We start from the raw sequence: 24,946 nt of genomic DNA, 5'->3' as shown, positions 1-24,946 counted from the left end.
CTGACAAGAAAAGGAGTGTTATGTAGTTAATAGTTTCAAAAACAATGGTCTTCATAACTTGGTCTCCTAGACGCTGAAATCTGAAACTCCTTGATGTGCTATAGCAAGGTTTCAAACAAAGAGGTTTTGTTCAGTACGGGCTTTTGTGGAATGGGGTAACTATGCACTCCACATCAGTCAACAAATGCTGCACAGTTTGTTGATCAGTAACTCATGAAATCTACTCCCAGCTCTCCCTCTTCAGTTTCAAAATATTCATTCAGCATTGCATGAGCAAAACAGCCAAGGGCTTGCCACATCTTCTCACTATCTTGGTCCACTTCTAAACAGATCAGGTTTTTTACTTTTACTTGGAATTTTACTCTTTATTTTTAAAATTTTATATGCACCGTGGTTTAAAAAATCACTTAAGGAAAGACAATTTATTACAGCTACATACATTTCTTTCTTTCAAAATACTTTTTGGTGATATAATAAAATTTACCTAAGTAGACTTAGAAGTTAGATTTCAAAAATAAAAACTACCGTAGAGTAAAAGTAACTTTTTCTCCTCTCTTCACCCTCCCAAAGGAAAACAAACCTTCACAGAAGATTATTTTGGCTTTGGTTACGATTTTTTGTTTGGCTTTTGGGGGCTTTCATCTTTGTCTTTACATATAAGAGTGGTGATAGTGTTACAGTGATTTCCTCTTTGTATTTTGAGCTTCCGATATCAAACTCACTTCTTTTTCACATAATTATCATAAGAGAGAGAAGAAAATATTTTGTTTTCCTGCAGACAATACATCGAAATGGAAATGTAGTTTACTAAGTCCTAAAGCCAGCCAATGACATAGTGATGATATCAGAACAGATGTCTCCTCTCACTGTCAGTGAGTGATTTGTAATTTAAAATAAAGGATGAGCAACAGTTTCACTATTAAGAAACTTCTCTTCTTACTGTAGAAACTCAGTAAAAATGAATTCCACACTGGACGGTATAGCTTAAAACCTAACGCCTGAGTTTTGACCTTCACATCAAATAGGAATGTAGGCCTGTATAATCTCTGCAAAGAAATTTTTTTGTCCACGAACGCCCACGCTGGTGGCCAAGTGGCAGATGTAGGCAATTCATCACGCTGCCTGCTCGCCTGTTATTATCGCATTGATCTGACAGCCCAAGGCTCATTACGTCATGAGCATCATTATTAGATGGGTGAACTATTTTTCATCCTCCATCAGGGTGGTGACCTTTACCATAGGGCGGAAAGCCACCAAAGCGAGGGCGGCGGAGCTTGGAGTCTACCGTCTTGTAGAGAGGAGTGTTGACGTAGAAAGAAAGCAGCTACGAATCCACGCCCCCCAAGTGCCCGGGTCCACGCCCTTGAGGGCTGAGGCTGAGCTCCAGGCCTTAGAAGAATGAAGGAGAGTTGGGGGCGTGGTGGGATGCCACAGGGCTATCTAGAAGGGTCCAGATTTCTTGGGGACCTCTCAGCGACAGCCTGGGACAGCGCGCCTGGTCGGGAAGCCCTGAGTCGGTGGTGGGGGGCGGTGGAAGCTGCAGGCGGGCGACTCAAGAGCCAGCCCATTGATCCCCCGCCCGGCCCGCCGCGCCCCCACCCACGGGTTCCCGCGCCCCGCACGTTCCCCAGGAGTCGCCATGGCAACGGACGCCGGGTTCTGGACTCCGACTCGCCCGAGCCCGCAGCTCCGCGGGAGGCGCACGGCCCAGCGGCCACCTCCAGGGCTCCGATGGAGACCCGGGGCGACACGCCCGAGACAGAGGAGTGCCGGAAGATCATCGAGAACCTCGAGTCCGCGATTGAACAATTCCAGTTGGATGCCAGGTGACCCGCGCCAGTGCAGCGCCCCGCCCGCCGCGCCCCGCCCCGCGCCCCTTTCCCGCGCCTCGCGGCCGCGCTCCGTCGCTTCCCGGCCCCGCGCCCCGGGCCCCAGGGCTGCCGCGTTGATTTCTTAAATGTATTACTGTGTACTAAGAGCACGCACTCTGGAGCTAGACGGCCTGGGCTCGAATCCTGACGACCCTGACAGGGCCCATGACTGAGGCAAGACGCTTCACTCCTCTGTGCCTCGGTTACTTCATCGGGAAAACAGCCGTGATGGTGGTGGTGCTGAACAGTGCCCACTTCACAGTTGATCGGAAACGCTGAATGGGTTAATGCTGATAGCGTGTCCAGAATGCCATACATACATAGCACATAAATGTAGTTGTTATTCCCTTGATCCTTTTTTACAGTTCCTCCCTTTCATAATTCTTCTTTGCCCCCTTTGCCCCAGTTTTATTTGGATAATGTAGAGCTGATGTTTCTGGAAAAATGTACTTTTCTTTCTAAAAACATTTTAAAATCGGTAAGTGGCCGGCACTAGGTTAGCTGCTATAGGGGCGCTTACGCTGACCTAAGACAAGCGCCTCATGGGGGCCGCATGGGCTCGCTTAGAGGTCAGCCCGGCCCAGTGGGGCAGCTCCCGGTGAGAAGGACTGTTACCAACCTGGGGCGGGGGGAGGGGGGGGGGTGTTGTCTGCCAGCTGCGGGGCGTGGGGGTGGAGTGGTTGTCTGCCGGCTCAAGACGTGTCAATAGTCAAGAGACAAGGAGGTAGGTGAGAAAGAACTTTTTAATTACAGCTTGCTAGCAAGAGAGAAGATAACCAACTAATGTCCGGAAAAAAATCACCTTAAGGGGGCGTAAACTCTTAGGGCAGTTATATAGGCCAGTGGGTTATAGGGGAGGGAGTTAGGAGGGTTGACCCTTGGGTGTTACAGACTGGGAGTTGCCACACCAGATCTTTCAGTTTTCATTGATGATGGCTATCAGCATAGACTCTCTGTTCAGGGGTCATCACATTTCTAAGGAACTCAAAAGAACAAAAAGTTATCATGTTATCACAGCTGGGAGGTATATGCACAAGCAGGGGTTGTAAAATCTACAAAGCAGTTAGATCTCCTGGAGGGTGCAGATCCAGCTGGGTTAGTTAGTCAGAGGTCATTCAAAGTTACAACAGGGTTTCTTTTCTACAGTGGCTTCCCTTATGTCAACCTTGTGTTGAGCTGGTATCAGGATCACACCTGTACTAGCCCAGCGCTGGGGACGGACCCAGTGAGACTGTGCTGCCCAGCTCAGCCTCCCCTGCTCAGCTGTATTGAGTAGGTGCGTTTCTTAGAACGGATCAAGGTACACACAGGACCTGGTTTACTGGTGGTTGCGAAAGGCACATACATATTGGCGGTAGCTCGTGGTAAGCACCATAGGCACACAGTGTCTAACCTGTTCTGGTTGTTTACTGATAGGAATGGCTTCCTGCCCTGGATTCCTTGGCATTCCGTGGTGGGTAGCTCTCCAACAGAACACACTGGCTGGACTCAGTGGACAGACTGACAGTGCCAGGTGCTCAGTTAATGCATGTTGCCTAAACAAAGGAACCAGTGATGCCCATGTTAATTTTTCTTCACCCACAGTGTTGGGGACAGTGTTGGTGCTCTGGTATGAGTGGGAGAGACATGCGTACTGACCGCAGTCCTGCAAAGGGGAGGCAGCAGTCTGCAAATGGACAAAAGCCAGGCCTTTGTGATAGTCTAGCCAAGAAACTGACGATAAACAAGCAAACTATATTATAAGTAAGTTAGATAGCGGTAAGTGCTAAAGAAGAAACCGAGCAGGGAGGGAGCAGAGGAAATTGTGTGGAGTGGGGAGGGGGGCTGTAATTTTAGATACCGTGGTCAAGGAAGGCTTCCCGGCAAGATGACATTGGGGTGAAGACCTGCTGGCTTGAGGGGGAGCCATGGGGATATATTGGGGATAGAGTGTTCCAGGCAGAGAATAGGAAGCTGAAAGGAGTGGGCCTGGGTGTCCCAGGACCAGCAAGGAGGCCAGTGTGGCTGGAGCAGAGAGGGGAGAGCAGGAGATGATGTCAGAGGTAAGGGGACGGTACCAGACGGTGTGGGACCCAGGTCATTGTAAGGACTTCAGCTTTGACTTTGAGTGAAATGGTCTGATGTGTTTTTTCAATACCACCAAGCAATTCTGCAGATTCTTAGCAGAGGCTGATTGGGTGTCCTACAGTTTAACTCAATTCTGACACTATCTACTTGGAGATAGCATCAGATTCCACAGGTTAAGGGCTCAGCTCCACAAGACTGTCTCCTCTTCTTTCCCTTCAGATGCCAGTCACAAGTCCATGTTGTCACCTGTGCTTTTGTCAACTGGCTATAAATTGGAGGTTCCCATGACCCCTTCCTCAGGTTTGGTTAATTTGCTAGAGCATCTCACAGAACTCAGGAAACCAGTTTACTTATGAGCTTACCAGTTTATTACAATGGATATGAAAGGATACAAATGAACAGCTGTTACTGCACAAAGGGCATGATCTGCTCACTGTGAGACAAAAGCCAATCGTCAAGAGGCAAGCTCCCAAGGGTTTTGGGAGCTGTGAGGCAGGAACCTCGAAGACCAAAACATATATTTCTTATTATAAATCACACTATCTCAGATGGGAAGCCGTGAGGGCATTGGAGCAGAGGACTGATGTGATCTGTTTATCTTTCAACAGGGCTACTCTGGCTGGTGTTTTGAAAATAGATTACTAGGAGGATAAGCACAGAAACAGGGAAGCCAGTTAGGGGACTATTACAATATTCCTCGGGAAAGATGATAGTGGTGGTAGCAGTGGTTGGAGGTGGTGAGACTAGTCAGCTTCTAGATCTATGTTAGAGGTAGGGTTGATAGGCACTGTCGATGCAAAATAACCAATAACCATTCTATAAGTAAGAGAAATAAGGCGAATTTACTTGAGCCAGAGTGAGGATTATAACCCGGGAAGGCCTTAGAAAGCATTCTGGAGAAGCATGGTTTTCGGTACAGTCTTATATCTTTTTAGAACAAAGAATATACATTAAACACACCCAGGATACATTTTCATCAAAATTTCAAAAGGTATTTAGTTGCAAATTAGTAGGTCAATGTGACCATGATGTCAGGAAAGGGAGTAATCTGGGCATTACCAATAGGCCGTAGGAGGGGAAGTATGCATTCTTATCTTAAGAGAGTGCATTCTTTACTTTAATGGTTAAGCAGATGTACAATGTATGTTTGATAGGCCATAAGTCAGGCTTTTTAATTCAAGCTGAATCAGTTTTGAACCAGAATAGTTACCCCACATACCTCAATATGTGAGATTCTCTTGTCACTTCCTCCTTTTGATCAATAATGTTTTGATAGAAAGCATTGCTGATCAAACTATTGTCCCTTGGTGCCAGAGTGGTTGCTGCCTGCCCTGGGTCCATCGTGTTCCTCAGTGCTAGGCTTTTATTTCATTGATTTTCCCAGTTATCCATGTTGGGGGGAAATAGTCAGATATAGTGAACAAGCATAGAGGTATATATTAACAGGGGAAGTGTTTCATAGGTTATTTAATTTGTCAATTATTTTTAGATTATCCTATAAACATTGCACATGTGCTTTTACATGACTTTCTGTAGTTACACTGTGTATAATAATTATAGAACAAGTAATACAGTACTTGAAATGATTAGCTTAAAAATGAATTCTTAGGCATAGCCTTAATAAGAAAAGGAGATTCATCCAGGGTTGTAAGATCAATCAAACATCTTGAGTTGCTGAACAGTCAGTAATTTGTTTGGACATTAGGACTAGTACAAGAATTCCAAGAAGTAATAGAGATAGGAATTGCAATCCGGATCAAAAAAAAAAGGCAACCGGTAGTGGCAGGGAGCCAACTAAACAAATCAAGACCAGGTGTAGGATCGCTTAAGGCATTCACCTACTTTTTCCCTTGCTTTAGCAGAGATGACACATTGGAAGACTCATCAGGTATAAAAACACAGCATTCAGTTTGAATGATATATATATGTACCACTTTGGCATGCAGTTAAAATATCTAAGGCCATTCTATTTTGAAGGATAGCCTTTCTCATTAAAGACATTTCAGTATTTAATAAAGCTATTCCTTCTTGACTATAGTTAAGGGCTTGTTGAGCAATTTAGTCAGGGCCTTTGTATGTGATAATGACATCTTCTAGCCCCAGAGAAGGAACAAATATAGCTAGCTGCTTGGTGGTCATATCAGTGGAACACCGAACGAGCCCATCTGGCCTTAAAGAGAGAGAGATTGGCAACAGATGTTAGCTTAGTGAACCCTTCCCTGCATCCAAGGGAAGCTCAGGCTGCAGTGTTTTAGGCATCCAGGCAGTAGCCAAGGCCAGAGATTTGTTCCACATAACCATTGAGTTCCATTAGGAGCCACCCAATAAATGCCTGCCCTTCAAGACCAGTCTGTTCCAAATCAATCACTTTCTTTAAGTATGATGGTATTCTGAAAACCTTAAATGGAACAATTATAAAATAGGTATACAATTTAAGCATAACAAAGGTTTAAATGAGGAGATATAAGGTTGGGAATACAGGCCTTGTCTGGAGTCTTGGGACAGCAGATGCCATCTTCTCATCCTGGTTTGGAGATATTTGTGTTGGTCAGTTGAAGTTGGGTATCAGAAATAGGAAGTGAAACCCACTCCGGTGGAGAAGCTTCTTTTTAAAATGAGAAATGTGAATCCATGAGTCTATGCCTTTTGATTCTGCAGCGCATGAATTGGTTAAAAGTACCTGGCATGGTCCTTTCCAACAGGAAAATAAAAGACTCCAAAGAGTCTTTTATTTGTTGCCTCTTCTGATAAATAATTCTCCAGGTTGTAGTCCATGATCCTTAAGGTCTGGGAGCTCTCTGTGAAAAGAGCTACCAACCTCTCATCATTTTTTTTTTAAGTGTCTCAATGAGACCTTGACAATAATTGAGATATTTCCTTTAAGCAAAGTTGATTCATACATTTTTTTTTTTTTTGGTGAGGGAGATTAGCCCTGAGCTAACATCCGTGCTAATCCTCCTCTTTTTTGCTGAGGAAGACCAGCTCTGAGCTAACATCTATTGCCAATCCTCCTCCTTTTTTTCTTCCCCAAAGCCCCAGTAGATAGTTGTATGTCATAGTTGCACATCCTTCTAGTTGCTGTATGTGGGACGCGGGCTCAGCATGGCCGGAGAAGCAGTGTGTCGGTGCGCGCCCAGGATCCGAACCTGGGCCGCCAGTAGCAGAGTGCACGCACTCAACTGCTAAGCCACGGGGCCAGCCCATTTTCATACATTTCTTTATCTAATTGCACAGGCCATCCAGTTGTTATCTTTTATTTATTTATTTATTTATTTATTTATTTATTGTGAGGAAGATCAGCCCTGAGCTAACATCTGTGCCAATCCTCCTTTTTTTGCTGAGGAAGACTGGCCCTGGGCTAACATCTGTGCCCATCTTCCTCCAATTTTATATGGGATGCTGCCACAGCATGGCCTGACAAGCGGTGCATCAGTGCGCGCCTGGGATCCGAACCAAGGCCACCAGCAGCGGAGCTTGCACTTAATCGCTACGCCACAGGGCCAGCCCACGTCCAGTTGTTATCTTGAAAGGAGACAGTGAATGTTTACCAAAGGGTGTAGATCTAAGATTGAGGAGCACTAGCGGAAGAGCTTTTGGCCATCTGACTTTAAATGCTTCTGAAAGCTTTGCCAGTTGAGTTTTGATTGTGCCGTTAGTTCTTTCCACCAATCCTGAGGATTGGGGATGGTAAACGCAGTGGAAATGCTGCATTATTGGCCAAATATTACAAATAGATTTAAATATTTGTCCAGTGAAATGAGTTCCCTGGTCACTATGTAACTCAGTAGGAATTCTCCAAACAAGAATTATTCTCTCCAATAATAATTTGTCTAAAGCTCTTCTGTAAGGAAACACCTCAACCCAGTGTGAAAACACACAGATCATTACAAGATATATTTATATCGTTGAGACGGTGGCATTTGGACAAAGTCCAATTGCCATACCTCAAAGGGTCCCTTAGGAAGGGGAAAGTGGCCTTGTGATTCATGAAATAGATTCCCTAAACTATATTTTGGGCATATAACACAACGAGTGTAGGCTTTATGAGCCACTTTGGGAGAAAGTTTCCAAATGTATTGTTTTCCTCATAAAATCATCTTTTCAGGTGCCCAATGGGTTAATTGGTATATATGCTAGAGCAGTGGCAATTGTTCTTCAATAGGTACTATGTGTTTTTTTATTGGACCCAAACCACATCTGTGAGGGAGTGTCAAAAATTCCCTCTTTTGACTGCTGTATCTCTTTCTTTTCTTCCGTGGCAATTTCTTGAGCCTGTAGAAGGAAATCTTTTACTGGCCTAGCAGAGTTACTAGAAAGTAGCAGGCATTCTCGAGGCTGAACAGCATATCCAGCTTGATAATGTCTTGCTTATCATTTAAGTAAGACCCATCTGTAAACCAAATTAAATAGAATGCAGTCGTGGTCTTTTCCTCTTGTGATGTTGGAAGCAAGACAGCAGGGTTAAAATAGTGAATAATATTTACCTACGCAATTTAACCTAAGGCTTATCATCATTTACTTGACAATGTTTCTCATGTAATTTAGCATACCAAACAAGCCTAATTAGTATCTCCCCCTTTATAGGAAGAGAGAAAAATTTCTTTGAGAAGTCCCAGGGGCCCTCTGAAAATTCCCAAAGAAAAAGTAAAAAAAAAGCCTTCAATTAAGATATGAATTTTGTGGCTGGCCCCGTGGCTTAGCAGTTAGGTGCACGTGCTCTGCTGCTGGCGGCCCGGGTTCGGATCCCAGGCACGCACCAACGCACCACTTCTCCGGCCATGCTGAGGCCGCATCCCACATACAGCAACTAGAGGGATGTGCAGCTATGACATACAACTATCTACTCGGGCTTTAGGGGAAAAAAATAAATAAATAAAAGTTTAAAAAAAAAAAAAAGATGAATTTTGGAGAGTTTGTCGAAAATATCCAAAGATTTTAAAACAGTGGGTCAAACAAGATCAAGGGGTTGCTGATCTTGTTGCCATGAAACAATGCTTAGTTATCCATTCACACAAAGTGACAACAGAAACAGTCAAAAGCAAACAGCATTAAAACGGTCAAAAAAAAGCCTTAATAGAGAGACCTCAGTCTTTTTAAGCATAGGAAATTACCTTAACAAAACATAGATCTCTGTCTTTTAGGTGAACTTGCTCAAAGGCAAAGAAAAACATTTTTATATAATAACCTCTTTATCAAGAGAAGACTAAGAGTTTAAGAAAATTATCCTTTTAAGAGAAAGAGAAAAGCAAATTCTAATTTTTGTACTAGCTTACTTCTGATATTAAAACTTATTCCCCTAATTAAATTTGTTTTAATCTTAGCCAACTTGACCATGCGTAATGCTCTTTTCAGAATTTCTCTTTCACAAACCTTCTGTAACTTTCTTTTTACATTCAGAATTTGTCCTGTGCTTTCCTTTCTTTCCTTCTAGTACTTTAGGACAAATTTAGCTTTCTTAACAAAACAAAACAAAAATACCATTATTTATACTTTCTTTACTGAAAACATACATCTTTCCTTGAATACAGACATATTTTCCTTAATTTTTAGTAGCTTTAATCACATATTAGAATTTTTAACCCTTAGAAGCCTTAATTTTTAACTTAAACTAAGAAGTAAGCAATTATAAACTTTCTTTAATTTAGCATTTTGTGGCTTGGCAAATTTATAAATACTGTTTATAATTTCTAAAAACACGTTACTTCATAGTACAATCTTTTGATAAAATAGAAGACGTTTACTAAGAGACCTAAACACTGTTTAATTTTTCTGTAGTAAGAAGCCAACAGTAGGTAAACTTTAATAATTAATGTCTAATATTTTATCTTATTTGGAAATGAGCTAGATATTCAATGAATTTTTATCATTTAATTTAACCTAGCGAAACTTCAAAGTTTCATGTTACCAAAGAGATTTTGGAGGCTATTTTAATTACATACACCATAACACATAATTATTGTTAAAAAGTTCACCCAACACTCATCTTTTTCGCATTTTTAGTTATTTGTTCCCGATAATTATTTAGATTGCCTACAAGACTTCATGAGACATTAGGCAAAATTAGCCATCATTTTAAGTTATTATTTTTGTTAACCAGTTTTTTAATAGAGATAACATCAGCTTATTTGACTGATAAATGTAGAATAAAGGCTGCGTGTCTGCATATCCAATGCTGATAACTCTGAGGATATGCCTATTTTAGTCAAACCCACAAACTTAAATATGCTTTTATTTACCAAAGATTATTTCATATCACGTTAACTTGAAAGACATTTGGGTTAGTTGCATTTAGAAATCATTTTTGTAAGTGCTTGCTTTAAGCCAATTAAACAGAGCTCTTAAATTTTAGCCCCATCATCTGGAGGTAAACTATCACACACATATAACATCCCTATAGACACACATAAACAACAGATAGATGCAACAAAGATTTTATAGCCTCTGTTTTAAAAATTTTAGCAGTTTACATCTGCAAAAGTTTCTTTTCTCATTTGTTTCCCCTTCTTTCAGTCTTAGGAATCTGGGATGGGCTAGATATTCCCCTTTTGTTTAGCACTTGTGCAAGTCTCCAGAGTTTGGAGAGGAGGCTGGCCATTCGGGAATTGGTTGGGCTTTTTAGAGGCTTGATTTCCAGCTTTTCTTTTAGTTTTGTTTTACTATACAGTCTGAACAACATCTAAGGACACGGTAGCGGGTCAGAAGTGTGCTGCTTGTGAGTGTTATACCCTAAAGAAAGGTTGTAAACACTCTTTTACGTGCCTTAGTTTTTCCCGCCCGCAGTCTAAGATTGCAGTGGGGGCTCGGAGCCTGGGTGACCAACCCTCATGTGCGCTTCCCTGGCTGAGCCTTTAATTAACGTAAATGATAGTGGAGTTCCCTATGGGACCGCTACTCATCTCGAGCCTCAACCTCAGACACTCCCACTAGGTTCTCAGTCATCTGAGAATGACTTTCAACCAGGAGGAGCTGATGTTCCTTCTCTTCGGAGCCAAACAAGTTCAGACTCTCATTGCTCTATCAAGCAGTTTGTTCAGACTTTATAAACACAATTCTTTCCAATTTAAAGCCAAATTAAAAAGGTCAGCCTGCCCTATTTACTCCATAAGTTCTCCCTAGGCTCCTTTCACCTAGGAAATTCCCCCGCGGTTTCTCTTTCCTAGGAATTACCCGCTACATTCCTCTTACCTAGGATATGTACTGGTATCCCCAAGAGAAAAACAAACAAGTTTGGTACCATGTATACTTCATGAATACATGGGAGATACTCCAAAAAAACGAGTAAAACTCCAAGTTGGCCCAAGCCACCACCTTAAATACTATCTTCAGCTAAAGACAAAAGAAAGGGAGAGGGAGGCCAGTTATGGGAGGTTACCACGAAAAGCACAGTAAACAAGGGTAAAGTTTGTTATGCAGATTTAAATTGGTGCCTTCTCCGTTGATAAGATTCTCTTTTGATTTAAAATCATCTTCCTGGTACAGAGAGGGAGACACTTACAAATGGAGATTTCCTTTATAAATGTAAATTTCCTTTACCAAAGGGTAATTTCTACTCTGTTTTCAGAGCTTCTCCTGTGTCTGCAGTTTCTCAAAATAATCCTTATGCCAAAGAGGCATATTTTGGAATGCCATATTCTGCTACTCTTCAAGTCTGAGGTTCAGAAGAGAGGTCCAGGCTGGCTATCTCTATCTGGGAGTAATTGGCACAAAGATGTAACTGGAACTGAAAGACCCGGTGAGGTCACCTAGGAAGCGAGTGTACAAAGAGAACTCTGAGACTGGGGCATATCAATGTTGCGTGTTCTTTGAGGAGGAAGAAAGGGAAGCCGTGTTTTCCTTATTTAAAATTGAGCAGTACACCATAGTGAAAGTTTAGCATACCTACTGTCATTTTCTTTGACTAATTCATTAACGAGCATTTGTTAGATAGACTATTCTAGGATTCAGTGAGAAGTGTCATTACATTCTATTAATAAATATTAATGGATCTGTTTCCTATAATAAATTAACATGTTAATTTTGTATCTAATTTATTAAAAAACCCTAACTGTTATCTTTCCAAGACTATATTTTGTGCATAACAACCCAGCTGTTATTCAGAAATTGAATTGCTAAGACTATAAATACAGACTGTGTAGCAACCACATAGCTAGTTTTGTTAGGATGTGGGTTTCCATTCTAGGCAACAGTGTTGTTATCTAAAATTAGAGACATTCGGAATTTGACAGGAAACAAGAATGAATCTTCATGTTTCACTTAGATTGTGAATGAGCCAGATCTTTCTAAATCAGTCATCCAAAACGTTAGGACTCAGGGACGTTAGAGCCATGGGCCTGTCCTTACCAGGGATGGAGAGTAGGAATCTGTCACTTCGTTACCAAGCAAGGGACCAGTGACCCGCAAGTGAGTCCTTTTGCCCGAAGCCATCCACACCAATAGAACGAGACCACATTCGGAATAGCAGAGCAGAAACGTTGTTCACTATCAGTGAATGGAGGAGGCAGAGCTCGTGCTCTAAAATACCTTCTCCCTGAAGGGAAGGTGAACAGGGTTGTTATGGGATGTGAGGGGGAGGGGTCTCCACATAATCCTTCGAGGCAGGGGCGTTTGGGGCATGCGCAGATCTTCTCCTTTCTTGTACACCGCACCTTTTCTGCACGGCACCCCATCACCATCTTGGGCCTTTCTGGTTTGGACTGGTTCTACCGTTTGGCCACCTGGTAGTGTTCTGCTCTGATTCCTGTAAGCAAGCACAGCTTAAAAGCGAAGCATTAGACATGGAAAATGTTTTAGGGACTTCCCTCGGTGACCACTTCAAGCTTATGGTTTTGGATGAGTTGTTTACTCTCTTTAAACCTCAGTTTCCACATCTTTAAAACAAGAAAGTTAGTATTTCTCTTATGAGATTACTGGGACGATAACCTGAGGGGAAATTGTGTGTGTTCATGCATATATCTTAACAAAGCCCATGGGACAAGTTAAGCACTCAATACATAGGCACTAATGTTATTTTTGGATATGCTGGAGGAGGTGTCTATAAAGTTATTGAACTTGATTTTAAAATATCATGTTGTATTATTGTAATATTATGGCACCAGAAAGAATAACAAAACATTATTCCAAGTTTCTGAATCACATTCTAAAAATATACATATTTGGGGTGTTTTTGCACTTTTATTTTTTTCCAGCTTTACTGAGATATAATTGAATATAACGTTATATATTTGTAATGAAAACTATCCACGCTCCATAAACCTACCGCCCACAGAAGATCTTTTGCTTAAAATGGGAAGGAAAGAACATACATGCTCAAGCTTAATGAAAAATGGAGTTAAATAGTAAAAAGGAGCCGCTTGACACTGGGGAGGATAAAGGATCGCATTTCTAGGCTGGCAGGGTGAATCACAGAGGCCTGTTAAATGTGTGGCACCGCAGAATGTAAAGAAACAGATTAAGTTCTGTGGCCGTTTGTATTTATTATATTGATGTGGCACTCAAGGCCCAGACAGGAGGCTGAAACCTCCCAGTATTTGAACAGGGAATAAATATTTCCTGTTCCTTATTAAATATTAACAAGGATTTTTAACTAATAAAAGGCAGTAGAGGTGGTAAGAAGATTCTAAACAGTATTGTGATAGCAGACACAGAATGCAGCCGTGACCCCAAAAGCAGAGGGAGAGTAAACAAGGAGGGAACTAAGAATTTGGAAGACCCCCACCTCCATTCCCACCAAAGGCTGGGATTACGACCTTGGGAGAGGACATGGCTGGTGGCTGAGAAACTTGCCAGAAGGTGCTGGCCAGCCCTGGTCCACAGGGATGGCTTGTCGAGTGGCCAAGAAACCTACTGGAAGATTAGGCAGGCCGAGGTTCTTTACCTAGTGGGAGATCCAAATCTTCATTCCTGAAGGTCCTGAGTTATCAAAAGTCCTGCCGGTTTTTTCTTTTTTTTGGTTGCTGTATTTTTCCATTAATCTTTACTACTGGGCATGGAAATGCTAAGATGCACCCCGAGAGAATTCCTGGGGTTCCAGACAATGAGTCCATTGTATACCAAAAACCCTTAGTAATCAGAATCAATTACTTCGGCCAGTAGAGTGACCCCTTTCTCTGCCTTTGGTTCAGTGGCATAAGGATCACAAAGTGGCCAGATATCAGTTCAATTAAATCTCATCTAATTCAACGGAACTGTTGTTGGGTTTCCAGGTGGTAGCATTCTCTTCTTGGGAACTAAGACCTCCACACAGAAGACCACAGTGTTGCTGGGACAGGAAGCAATAATTTCGGGAGTGAGTTATTAGGTATAATAGTGAGAGGAGCCTCTTCCCCTTGCACCCCTTGAGTCCTGGACCTATGGCTCCGAGAGAGAAAACCACATACTGACTCAGAGCATATACTGCATGCTGTAAGACAGAACCACATCCTTTTATGGGTTTGTCTCTCAACTGCCATAACTGAATCTTCAATAAGCTGTTCAACCTGTGGGGGAGATAAATTTGCTACTCCCAAAATGTGTCTCTTTGACTTGAGGATTATTTGGGGCTTTCTTAAAAATAAAGAAACAAAAGGTGCAGAAATAAACTTGGAGCTTCTCCTCGAACTGTCTAAAAAGAATTCAGATAGAGGACCTGTTCCAGGAAGGAGGTACCACTATAGATGACTAGAGTATAACATGAACTAGGTGTGGAAGACAAGAAAGAACCCAGCAAGGCCCATTTGACCGAAGTCCTCTCTGTGTCCCATTGTTTCTAGATGGCCCAAAAAACATTTGTTTACCAAAAATTTACTCTTTTCTTTCTTCTTGTGAATTGCCTTCCTTTCCTTTGAAGTCCCAGACCCTGCCTCCTCCTCCTTGGTCCAGAATGACATATATACTTCATTTTGCGTGACTGTCTTTGGAATTTTTCATGCTTATGTGAATTCCTGTATGCATGTATTAAATTTGATTTTCTCCTGTTAATCTGTCCTATGTCATTCTAGTTATTTGACCAGCCAGAAGAACTTAGAAAAGGATAGAGGAGAAATTTCTTCCTCCCTGACATACTTTTCCATTAGGCCAGCCACTACTGGGTGATGGGATACTGGGTGATGGGATACTGGGTGATGGGCATGAGTCCATTGCTGCACTTTTTTTTGCCAAGAAATGAATACTTTGATCAGTAGTGATACTGTGCATAATGTTATGATGGTGGATAAGGCACTCTGTAAATCCATGGATGGTGGTTCTGGCAGATGCATTATTATGGTCAGGGGATGCAAATCCGTATCCAGAATATATGTCTATCCCAGTAAAGATGATGGCAGAGATTCAATGTTATCAACCTGCCACCAGGTAGCTGGCTATCCCTGCTGGTTAATACTGCCATGTTAGGGGTTCAGTATTGATCTCTGCTGTTGGCTGATTAGGCACTCAGCACTTACAACATTCAGGCCAGCCTTAGTAAGGTGAAGTCCATGTTGTTGAACTCCATCCCTGCCACCATGGCTACCATGTTCAAGGGCCGTTAAGTGAGCACTGGTGTGGCTGCGGAAACTAATTGATAACCACAGAGTGTCATTTTGCCTGCTTGATTACTGAGCACGTTCTCAGTGGTGGATGTCCTTTGATGAGCATTCATATGGGGCACATATATCTTTATAGCCTGTGCCCATTCTTTGTTTTTTTTTTTTTTTTGCAAGGAAGATTAGCCCTGAGCTGACATCCGATGCCAATTCTCCTCTTTTTTGCTGAGGAAGATTGGCCCTGAACTAACATCTATGCCCATCTTCCTCTACTTTATATGGGACGCTGCCACAGCATGGCTTGACAAGCGGTGCATTGGTGCGCACCCGGGTTCTGAACCTGCGTACCCTGGGCCGCTGAAGTGGAGCATGCACACTTAACCACTGCACCACCGGGCTAGCCCGCCTGTGCCCATTCTTAAGGAGTCATCCACAGAACTCTTCCCCAGACTTTCTTATCACCAGTCTCTCAATCTTGTTCCTTCCAACTTCCTGACCATCTAGTTAATCATTTCACAGTGGCCCATAAATTAATACAGATATGTATTTCTGACCATCTCTCAAGGAGAAAAAGTAGATAACCAAATGTACTACTTCAAGTTCTGTTGAGTGGGAGGATTTTCCTTCATGGCTGTCCTTCAGGGTCACCTCTGAGTGGGGCTGTGAGACTGCAGGTATCCACCTTCTGGTGGCAGCCCCATCTGTTATCCAGGCTTGAGTGTTTTCTTCCTGAGGCAACTGGTCATACAGAGCTTCCCATGAAGTCATAGCTGTGGATTGAGGGGGGAGAGGCAATGCAGCAGAAGCTACCTTCTCCTATAAATGACTTTCCTTCTGTTTGAGTCTGGTCTTTTATGTACCACTTCCTCCTGATGAGAGATTGAAGTAGCTCATGCCCAACTTTATGGTTTAGTGGGTCAGATAAAACCCAGTTTGTCTTGGGAAACTCAGGCCAGATGGTCACCTGATGACTCATGGTTAGGCATTCAGTCTCTTCCAAGGCTCAGTAGCAAGCCAGAAGCTGTTTCTCAAAAGGGTAATAGCCATCTGTACAAGAGGGCCTAAGATTTGCTTATAAATCCTAGAGGCTTCTGCTATAGTTTTCTTATTGGTGCTTTGCCAAAGGATCCACAGATCACCCCTCTTTGCCATGGGCCCTTTCGAGTGCCATTGCATCTGCTGGATCATAACGTCCCAATGGAAGAGGAGTTTGCGCTACAGTCTAGACTTCTCTTACCATGGGCTCCAGTAAGAACTGGCAGCATTACCTGTGACTTGGAAAATAGGTTGAAGTAGCACATACAAATGTAATATATGTTGCTTCCAAATTGACATTACATTGTTCATTAAGGCATAAAAGATTGACAATTCTGACTGGGTGAAATCGGTGAAATTTGAACTTGCTTGAAGAAGGCGTATGACTTTTAAAAAATAATTTATTTTGAAATAATTTCAAATCTATAGAAAAGTTGCCAGAACAGAACTAAGAACTCACATATCCCCTTCACCTAGATTCTTCAATTCTTAACATTTTATCATATTTGGTTTTTTTCCCCTCTCTCTACCTTCCTTGTGTTGTATTTACAATTTCCATATTGTAAAATTATTACCACAAGAAAGTTAGTTAACACATCCATCATCTCACATAGTTATTAGTTTTGGTGAGAACATTTAAGGTCTACTCTCTTAGCAACTTCCAAGTATACGATACGTATTGTTAACGATAGTCTCCATGCTGTATATTAGGTCTCCAGAACTTATTTATTTATTTATTTTTGGTGAGGACGATTAGCCCTGAGCTAGCATCTGTTGCCAACCTTCCTCTTTTTGCTGAGGAAGATTGGCCCTGAGCTAACATCTGTGCCCATCGTCCTCTATTTTGTATGTGGGATGCCACCACAGCATGGCTTGATGAGCAGTGCGTCGGTCCATGCCCAGGATTCGAACCTATGAACTCCAGGCCACCAAAGCGGAGAGCGTGAACTTAACCACTACGCCACTAGGCCAGCCCCTGAACTTATTCATCTTACAACTGAAAGTTTGCACTTTTTGACCAACATCTTCCCATTTCCCCCACCCTCTAGCCCCTGGCAACCACCAATCTACTCTCTGTATCTACAAGTTTGGCTTTTTTAAATTCCACGTATAAGTGAGATCATAGAGTATTTGTCTTTCTCTGTCTGGTTTATTTCACTTAGCATAATGCCTCAAGGTCCATCCATGTTGGTGCTAATGGCAGTATATCATTCTTTTTTATGGCTGAGTAATATTGCATTGTGTATATATATGTATGTGTGTGTATATATATATACACACACACATATATACATACTACTTTCTTTATCCATTAATCTATCAACAACACGTAGGTTGTTTCCATATCTTGGCTACTGTGAATAATGCTGCAGTGAACATAGGGGTGCAGATATCTTTTTGAGTTAGTAATTTCATTTCCTTCAGGTCTACACCCAAAAGTGGAATTGCTGGATTACACGGTAGTTCTATTTTTAATTTTTTGACAAAGTATCCTCTTCCTAATCAAACTTCCACTGGACAGCCTTAGCCATCATTGATTCCTCCCACCTTAATTAGTCACCTCTATGGTGGTTGCCAAATGGCAATTCTCTGTTTTCTTTCTTCTTTGTTTTTTTTGGTGAGGAAGATTTACTCTGAGCTAACATCTGTTGCCAATCTTTTTTTTGCTTTAGGAAGATTCACTCTGAGCTAACATCTGTGCCATCTTCCTCTATTTTGTGTGTGGGTCACTGCCATGGCATGGCTTGATGAGTGGTGTAGGTCCACAACCAGGATCTGAACCTGTGAACCCAGGCCACCAAAGCAGAGCACACTGGAGTTAACGGAGTGCGCAATTCTCTGTTTTCATCATTCTTTTCTACATTTATTGGAGCTTCTCATTCTCATTCATTTTTCATTCATTCCTATCAGTATGGACTGCTGATTCCTATTTTATTCAATAGATTATAATTTGATAACATTCGTCATTTATTTTGATGTTCAAATTGTCTTAGATATGGCCAGTGGGAATCTCTTAGATCTAGTTTTCATGTCATTTTCACATGTCCCCATCATTTTTTGAGCATTTCCTCGCTTTCTGGCCTAACAAGATGTTCCAGGCTCATTTTGTACTTTTGTTATCCTGGCTTTGGAACAAGCCATCTTTCCAAGGAGCGCTGGTTCCTTTTAGTGCAGGATGATATTTAGAAACTAACATCTGGGTGTTTGGTGTGCTCATTGTTACTGGAGTGTCATTCTTCTAGGTCCTCACATTGGACAGAACTAGAAACAAACGTATATAAATATATGTACATATGTACGATATATGTACACATACATATGCATTTATATGCACCTTTAACTATATATCTATGTATATAATTATAAACCAGGCATTCATACCAAAACTTCTAATTTCATTTCATTGTCTCAGGGTACTTTCCAGCCTACTGCTTTTATATGTTTGTAAATATCTTTTCTGGCACTGAAAAACTTGATTTCTATTATCTTCAGTACGTTTACTTATTTGTTCAATGTACCCAGTCTCTCAACCATGTTGGCTCTCTCCTCTGCCTGCTGCCTCTGTGCTGCTGTGCCTGTTCCCCCAACTGCCCTACATCCTTGGCTATTGGAACTGTTGGCCTTCTCCCCTGCATGGCTCCTAACCTTTCCCCCATCATTGAGAAATTGACTCATGTCATTGACCACCATATTGACTCCTCCACTCTGGGAAAGGAAGGTAATGGAAGGAAAAGGAAGATGGAAAAGAAAGTGACTACATAGGATTTGGGTAGGTAGAACTGTGGAGACACTGCATCCTAGGCTGAGGGTACTGCCGAGGTACAGGTATATTTTGGGAACAGTTGACAGATGTGTGACAGGTGAGTATGGTGCATGGGGTATAAGTCATGAGAGATGAGACTTATCACAACCTCAGAATATATAACATATTTCTGTTACTCATTTACTGGTTGTCTCTCCCAGTAGAAGATAGGTTCCACAAGTACAAAGACTTTGCCTTGTCCATTGCCATTATCCTTGGTGCCAAAAATAGTGCCTAGCAAATAGTAGGCAATCAATTATTCTTTGTTAAATACATGAAGCTCCAACAAGTATTTTGCACCCATATTTTGGAGGTCAGGATAAGAAGATTAAATTTAGTTATCTTAGTCAGAGGAAGGCTATCAAAGTCCTTTATAGCAGGATGGTGACAGAATGTGAGTTTTAGTAAGATAACTCTAGGGACAATGGGAATGATGAATTAAAATGACAAAAGTTTGGAGACGTGCAGTCATATTAGGAAACTTTTATTATCTATATTTTGTGGGACACTTGTTCAGAAGTATAATGATTTTATTTTTATTTCATGTTTTAAAAGATTCCCAGAGGCCAGCCCGGTGGTGCAGCAGTTAAGTGTGCGTGCTCTGCTTTGGCAGCCCCAGGGCTCTCGGGTTCGGATCCTGGGCACACACTCATGCACCACTTGTCAAGCCATGCTGTGGCAGAGTCCCATATAAAGTAGAGGAAGATGGGCACGGATGTTAGCCCAGGGCCAGTCTTCCTCAGCAAAAAGAGGAGGATTGGCATGGATGTTAGCTCAGGGCTGATCTTCCTCACACAAAAAAAATAATAAAATAAAATAAATAAATAAATAAAAGATTCCTAAATGTATCATAAAAGAGAATTTCTTTAAAATGTCTAAAACACATATTCTAGAAAAAAAAATTACCACATGTACAATTTGTCATCAATAGTAGTTGTCATCTTTGAAAAGTACCAGGAACATTTTCCCTGAAATTTTGTCATCACCACTTAAAAATTGGTTTTCTCCTATTTGTTATAAACTACTTTAAAAAGTATATTTTAAAATTTTTGTCATAATTGATCAAATGACTCATTCATTTCTATAGTATAGTACAATATCATACTTAATTTTAACATGATAATTATAATTTAGTGGTGGTTTTCACAAATGATTTTAAAAAATGGTTATAGATTTTAGATAGACAAAGCCTTAAATATTGATGATCTCTTCAGTTGATTACTATATCTTAGTCTTAAAAAGAAAGACATTCAAGACAACAAGCATTTATGGGGAGGATTTATGGGTCAGGTACTTGTCAAGGACCGTGAAGTGTTGGGATCTTACCCAACTTACAGGCTAATAAGTTGCTTGGCACTGTTTCATGGCTGTCGGCAGAAGACACGACTGCGGGGTCAGAGACAAAGGACTTTATCGTCATGGCAAAAGCAGTCTCCAGTGCTTCATGTTCATTTGTGTTGATTCCCCATGCCCCTTAGTGCCATGAGGGTGACACAAAAGACCCATCATGGATGACTATACACACAGTGAGTTGCTTTAAAGGAGAGGATCCTGAGCTTGGGGGATTCACCACTTTCACAGTAAGAAGTAGCAAGCCTGCTTCTTGGCGGGAGAAAGACATTACCTCATCCTTCAAGGTTGCTCTTTGCAAACGCAACTCTTAGGAATGGCCTGCAGAAAGAGTAGTCAAGGCTTTGCATTCTTGGCATGCCCGGGAAGACTATGCAGGGATGCTCAAGGCCTATGGAGATGGCCTCTTCCAACAGGGATGACCTCTCACTGGAGATGGCCTCTCACTGTGTTACTGAGAAAAAATTTAGGCTCCTAAAATGAGTTAGACCAAATCTAAAATACAATTTTATGTGGGAAAACACCAGAAATTTCCCTTGAAATTGAGATGTACAATGTTAGCAATGCTCCCTCCCTGCCTATATAATGCTGTTGACAAGGTCTACCATCAGTATAATATTGATGGATGTGTGGAAGATTGGTTGAAAATTTAGTGGGATAAATTGAAAATCATCATTTGGAGTCTTAGAAAGTTTTTTTTAAATATAAATTTAGCCTTTATTAGTTGAATATTGCTGTGCTTTAATAGTTTTTTCCAAACATGATGAAAAAATTATGATATTTGAAAACGTAGTAGTGATAGTAGTTACAACCAGCACCACTGGCCAATAACGGGTAACATTTCTTGAGGGCTTACTATGTGACATGCTCCATTCAAAGTACTTCTAAGTATTAACACACTAATCCTGACAATAACTCTATGAGATAGGCTCTATTATTTTGCTTAAGAGGAAACTAAGGCACAGAAAGTTTAAGTAATTTATGTAAGGTCACATAGCTATGCTTTCAGCTACAGTTGACAGAAACTCTCAGTTGGTGCATTTATTTTATGATATTCCAGGAAGACCAGAGGTATGACAGGTTTCAGAGCTGGTGGAGTCAGTGGCTAAACAAAGTCATTAGTCAGAATTATGTCCATCATTTTAAAAGTTCGTCATGTATGTACTGGCTTTGCCCTCTGGCTGGCCCCTCTTGTCACCAGACGACTTGGCATCACTTCCACACGTGGCAATATCCAGAGTCACGGGGGAAACCTCTTTCCTGATGCCCTTGTGAAGGAGAGTAAAAAGCTTTCCCACAAGCCCCCAGTAGATCTTCCCTTGTGTTGCACTCGCCAGACCTGGGTTCCACACCCACCCCTAAAACATCTTCCCAGAAGGATGAGATCACTGTGATGGGCTGAGATCAGACAAGAGTTGCCCTGGGCCTTAGGGAATATAATCACCCTCCCCAGAGTTCTGTAGGAGACAGAGCTGAGTCTCTGCCAGCAAGTCAAAAGCGGGGGATTGCCATAGGGTGCTCCCCATCAGAGTCTGCTCCAGCTGGTCAGCAGACAAGGGAGGATAGAAACACAGACACTCTGTCTTTGGAGGCAGCACTGAAATGTCTGGTAATTCTACTTGGGCTTTCATAGTTTTCTTTTTTTAGCTGACATTTTAGAAACAGATAGTTGTGGTAAGTTCGATCAAAATGACAGAGAGTGCATCCAGAAAACTGGCCTTCTTATTACTGTTGGAGATGCCTGTCATTAAAGGTCTGTAGGAGAGGGGCTGGCCCTGTGGTGTAGTGGTGTTAAGTTCAGCGCGCTCTGCTTCAGTGGCCCGGGTTTGTGGCTTGAGATCCTGGGCATGGACTTGCACCACTTGTTAGCCATGCTGTGGTGGAGACCCACATACAAAATAGAGAAAGACTGGCACAGATGTTAGCTCAGGGCTAATCTTCCTCAAGCAAAAAAAAAAAAAAAGAGGACAATTGGCAACAGATATTAGCTCAGGGCGAATCTTCCTCAGCAAAAAAAAAAAAAAAAGGAAGCAATTCTCAAATTATTTGGTTTCAGGACCTCTTTGTAGTCTTAAAAACTATTGGGGACCTCAAAGACCTTTAGTTTATGTTATATCTGTTTGTAGTTACCATATTAGAAATTTGAAAGGAGAAATTCCTTTAAAATAGTGATAAACCAATTCTAAATATGTTAATATAACCAAAACCAAATATTTTAATGTAAATAACATATTTTAAAGAAAAACAAACTGTATTTTTCAAAACAAAAACTTTAATGAGAATAGTGTCATTGTTTTACGTTTTTGCAGTTCCTTTCAATGCCTCACTTAATGGAAGGTAGCTGAATTCTTGTATCTGCTTCTGTCATGCAGTCATATGACCTGTAGTCTCTAGAAAACTCCACTGAACACTTGTGAGAGAAGGATAGTGGAAAAGGCAAATAAAATCTTAATACTTTTGTGAAAATAATTTTGACCTCATGGATTCCCTAAAAGAGGGTCCTGGACCCCAGGGGTCCTCAGATCACACTTTGAGAACTGCAGCCTTAAAGTACTTTTGCACAATATGCCCGTTCATAATTTATAATGGCTTCAAGCAGTAGCACAGGGAAAACAGTAGATAAGATATTAAAAGGAGGCTCATAAATTGATCCTATCACAGAAAATGGAAATAAGCAGCAATATGCCATAGTTCAGGGAATCTGATAATCCGGCAGAGTCCTGGTGAAAACCCCAAATCTTGAATCTTGAAAAATGGTATGATTCACACAAAAATATACACACTAATGCATATTTTTAAGGAAATATCCATTATATAAAGCACATTAATCTCCATTTTTTTTCAGACTTAACATTTCAGATAATCTGAAGGTTGGCTTTTACAGCACAGACCATGCTACTCAAACGGATTCCAGTGAAATTTTGCCGTTAAAAGAAATAAGTTCCTCTACACAAACACTAGTACAGGTAAATCTGGAATTATTTTGAGACTTCTGAGATAATTTTAGGCATTATTTGCCTTTACGACTCTTTCCTTGACAGAATTGAAATGATTTAAGTTTTTAAATATTAGCATCTTTTACAAACTGAGTTGGATTACAGTTATGTTTTTAAAAATTATTACTAGGGGCCGGCCCGATGGTGCAAGCGGTTAAGTGCGTGCGCTCCACTGCAGCAGCCCGGGGTTCGCCGGTTCGGAACCCCGGGCACGCACCAACACACTGCTTGTCAAGCCATGCTGTGGCGGCATCCCATATAAAGTGGAGGAAGATGGGCACGGATGTTAGCACAGGGTCAGTCTTCCTCAGCAAAAAGAGGAGGATTGGCAGATGTTAGCTCAGGGCTGATCTTCCTCACACACACACACAAAATTATTACTATAAACTACTACTTGTATTTATGTCATATTTATGTCATGCTTATATATGTTAACTTGTTTAGTGAAGTGTTTTGTTTCTTTGGAATTCTTTTGATATGTGTGAACATTTTCTATTTATAATACTTTTAAAAAATTGTGAAATACTTTTGGCCTAGACAAGAATGTAGAGAATAATATAACTGTGTTACCCACCGTACAGCTTTGTCAAATCTTGACATTCTTATCATATTTCCTTTGGATCTTTTTTGGTTGTAAAGATACACAGCATTTCATACACATCAGATATCAAGAGTTATTATTAAAATCCCTGATCAATAAAACTGTCACATAAGGTAGCATACTACTATAAATTCTTTTGTGTGCTTTGCTTCTGTTTTTTCACTTAACGATATAACTTGGAAATCATCTCGTATCGGTACAAATGGAGTCTCTCACAGTATGTCGTATCACAAAATGGTATCATTTATTTAAAGCCATTCTCCTATTGATGGACATTTTGGTCATTTCAAATCTTTGACTGTGATGAGTAATTCTGTACGTACTCATAATGCCAGTAAATCTGTGGTCTAAATTCTTAAAAGTGGAGTTTCTGAGTCAGAGGATGTATGCATTAGTCATTTTGAAGGATGTTGCCAAATTGCCCTGCAGAGAGATTATACCAATTTACACTCCCACTAGTAACTTTTGAGGGTGTCTCTTTTCCTACATACTTGTCAGTTTATTGTCTTTTTTTTTTTTTAAAGATTTTATTTATTTATTTTTTCCCCCCAAAGCCCCAGTAGATTGTTGTGTGTCATAGCTGCACATCCTTCTAGTTGCTGCATGTGGGACGCAGCCCCAGCACGGCCGGAGAAGCGGTGCGTCGGTGCGCACCCGGGATCCGAACCCGGGCCGCCAGCAGCGGAGCGCACGCACTTAACCGCTAAGCCACTGGGCCGGCCCTA

General features: G+C 41.4%; 1 protein-coding gene across 1 annotated transcript in view; it reads left to right on the top strand.

Annotated features, from left to right (window-relative positions):
- C36H10orf67 (chromosome 36 C10orf67 homolog) overlaps positions 1–24,946 on the top strand; it is a 163,030-nt gene that overhangs the window by 248 nt on the left and 137,836 nt on the right. The window contains 3 exon segments of the mRNA XM_058532821.1: positions 1,106–1,345; positions 1,435–1,826; positions 23,470–23,590. Of these exon segments, the coding sequence (XP_058388804.1) occupies positions 1,106–1,345; positions 1,435–1,826; positions 23,470–23,590 (753 nt within the window).

This window comes from Diceros bicornis, chromosome 36, assembly GCF_020826845.1.
Source record: "Diceros bicornis minor isolate mBicDic1 chromosome 36, mDicBic1.mat.cur, whole genome shotgun sequence".
NCBI lineage: Eukaryota > Metazoa > Chordata > Mammalia > Perissodactyla > Rhinocerotidae > Diceros > Diceros bicornis.
This window is presented reverse-complemented; position numbering and strand designations above follow the sequence as displayed.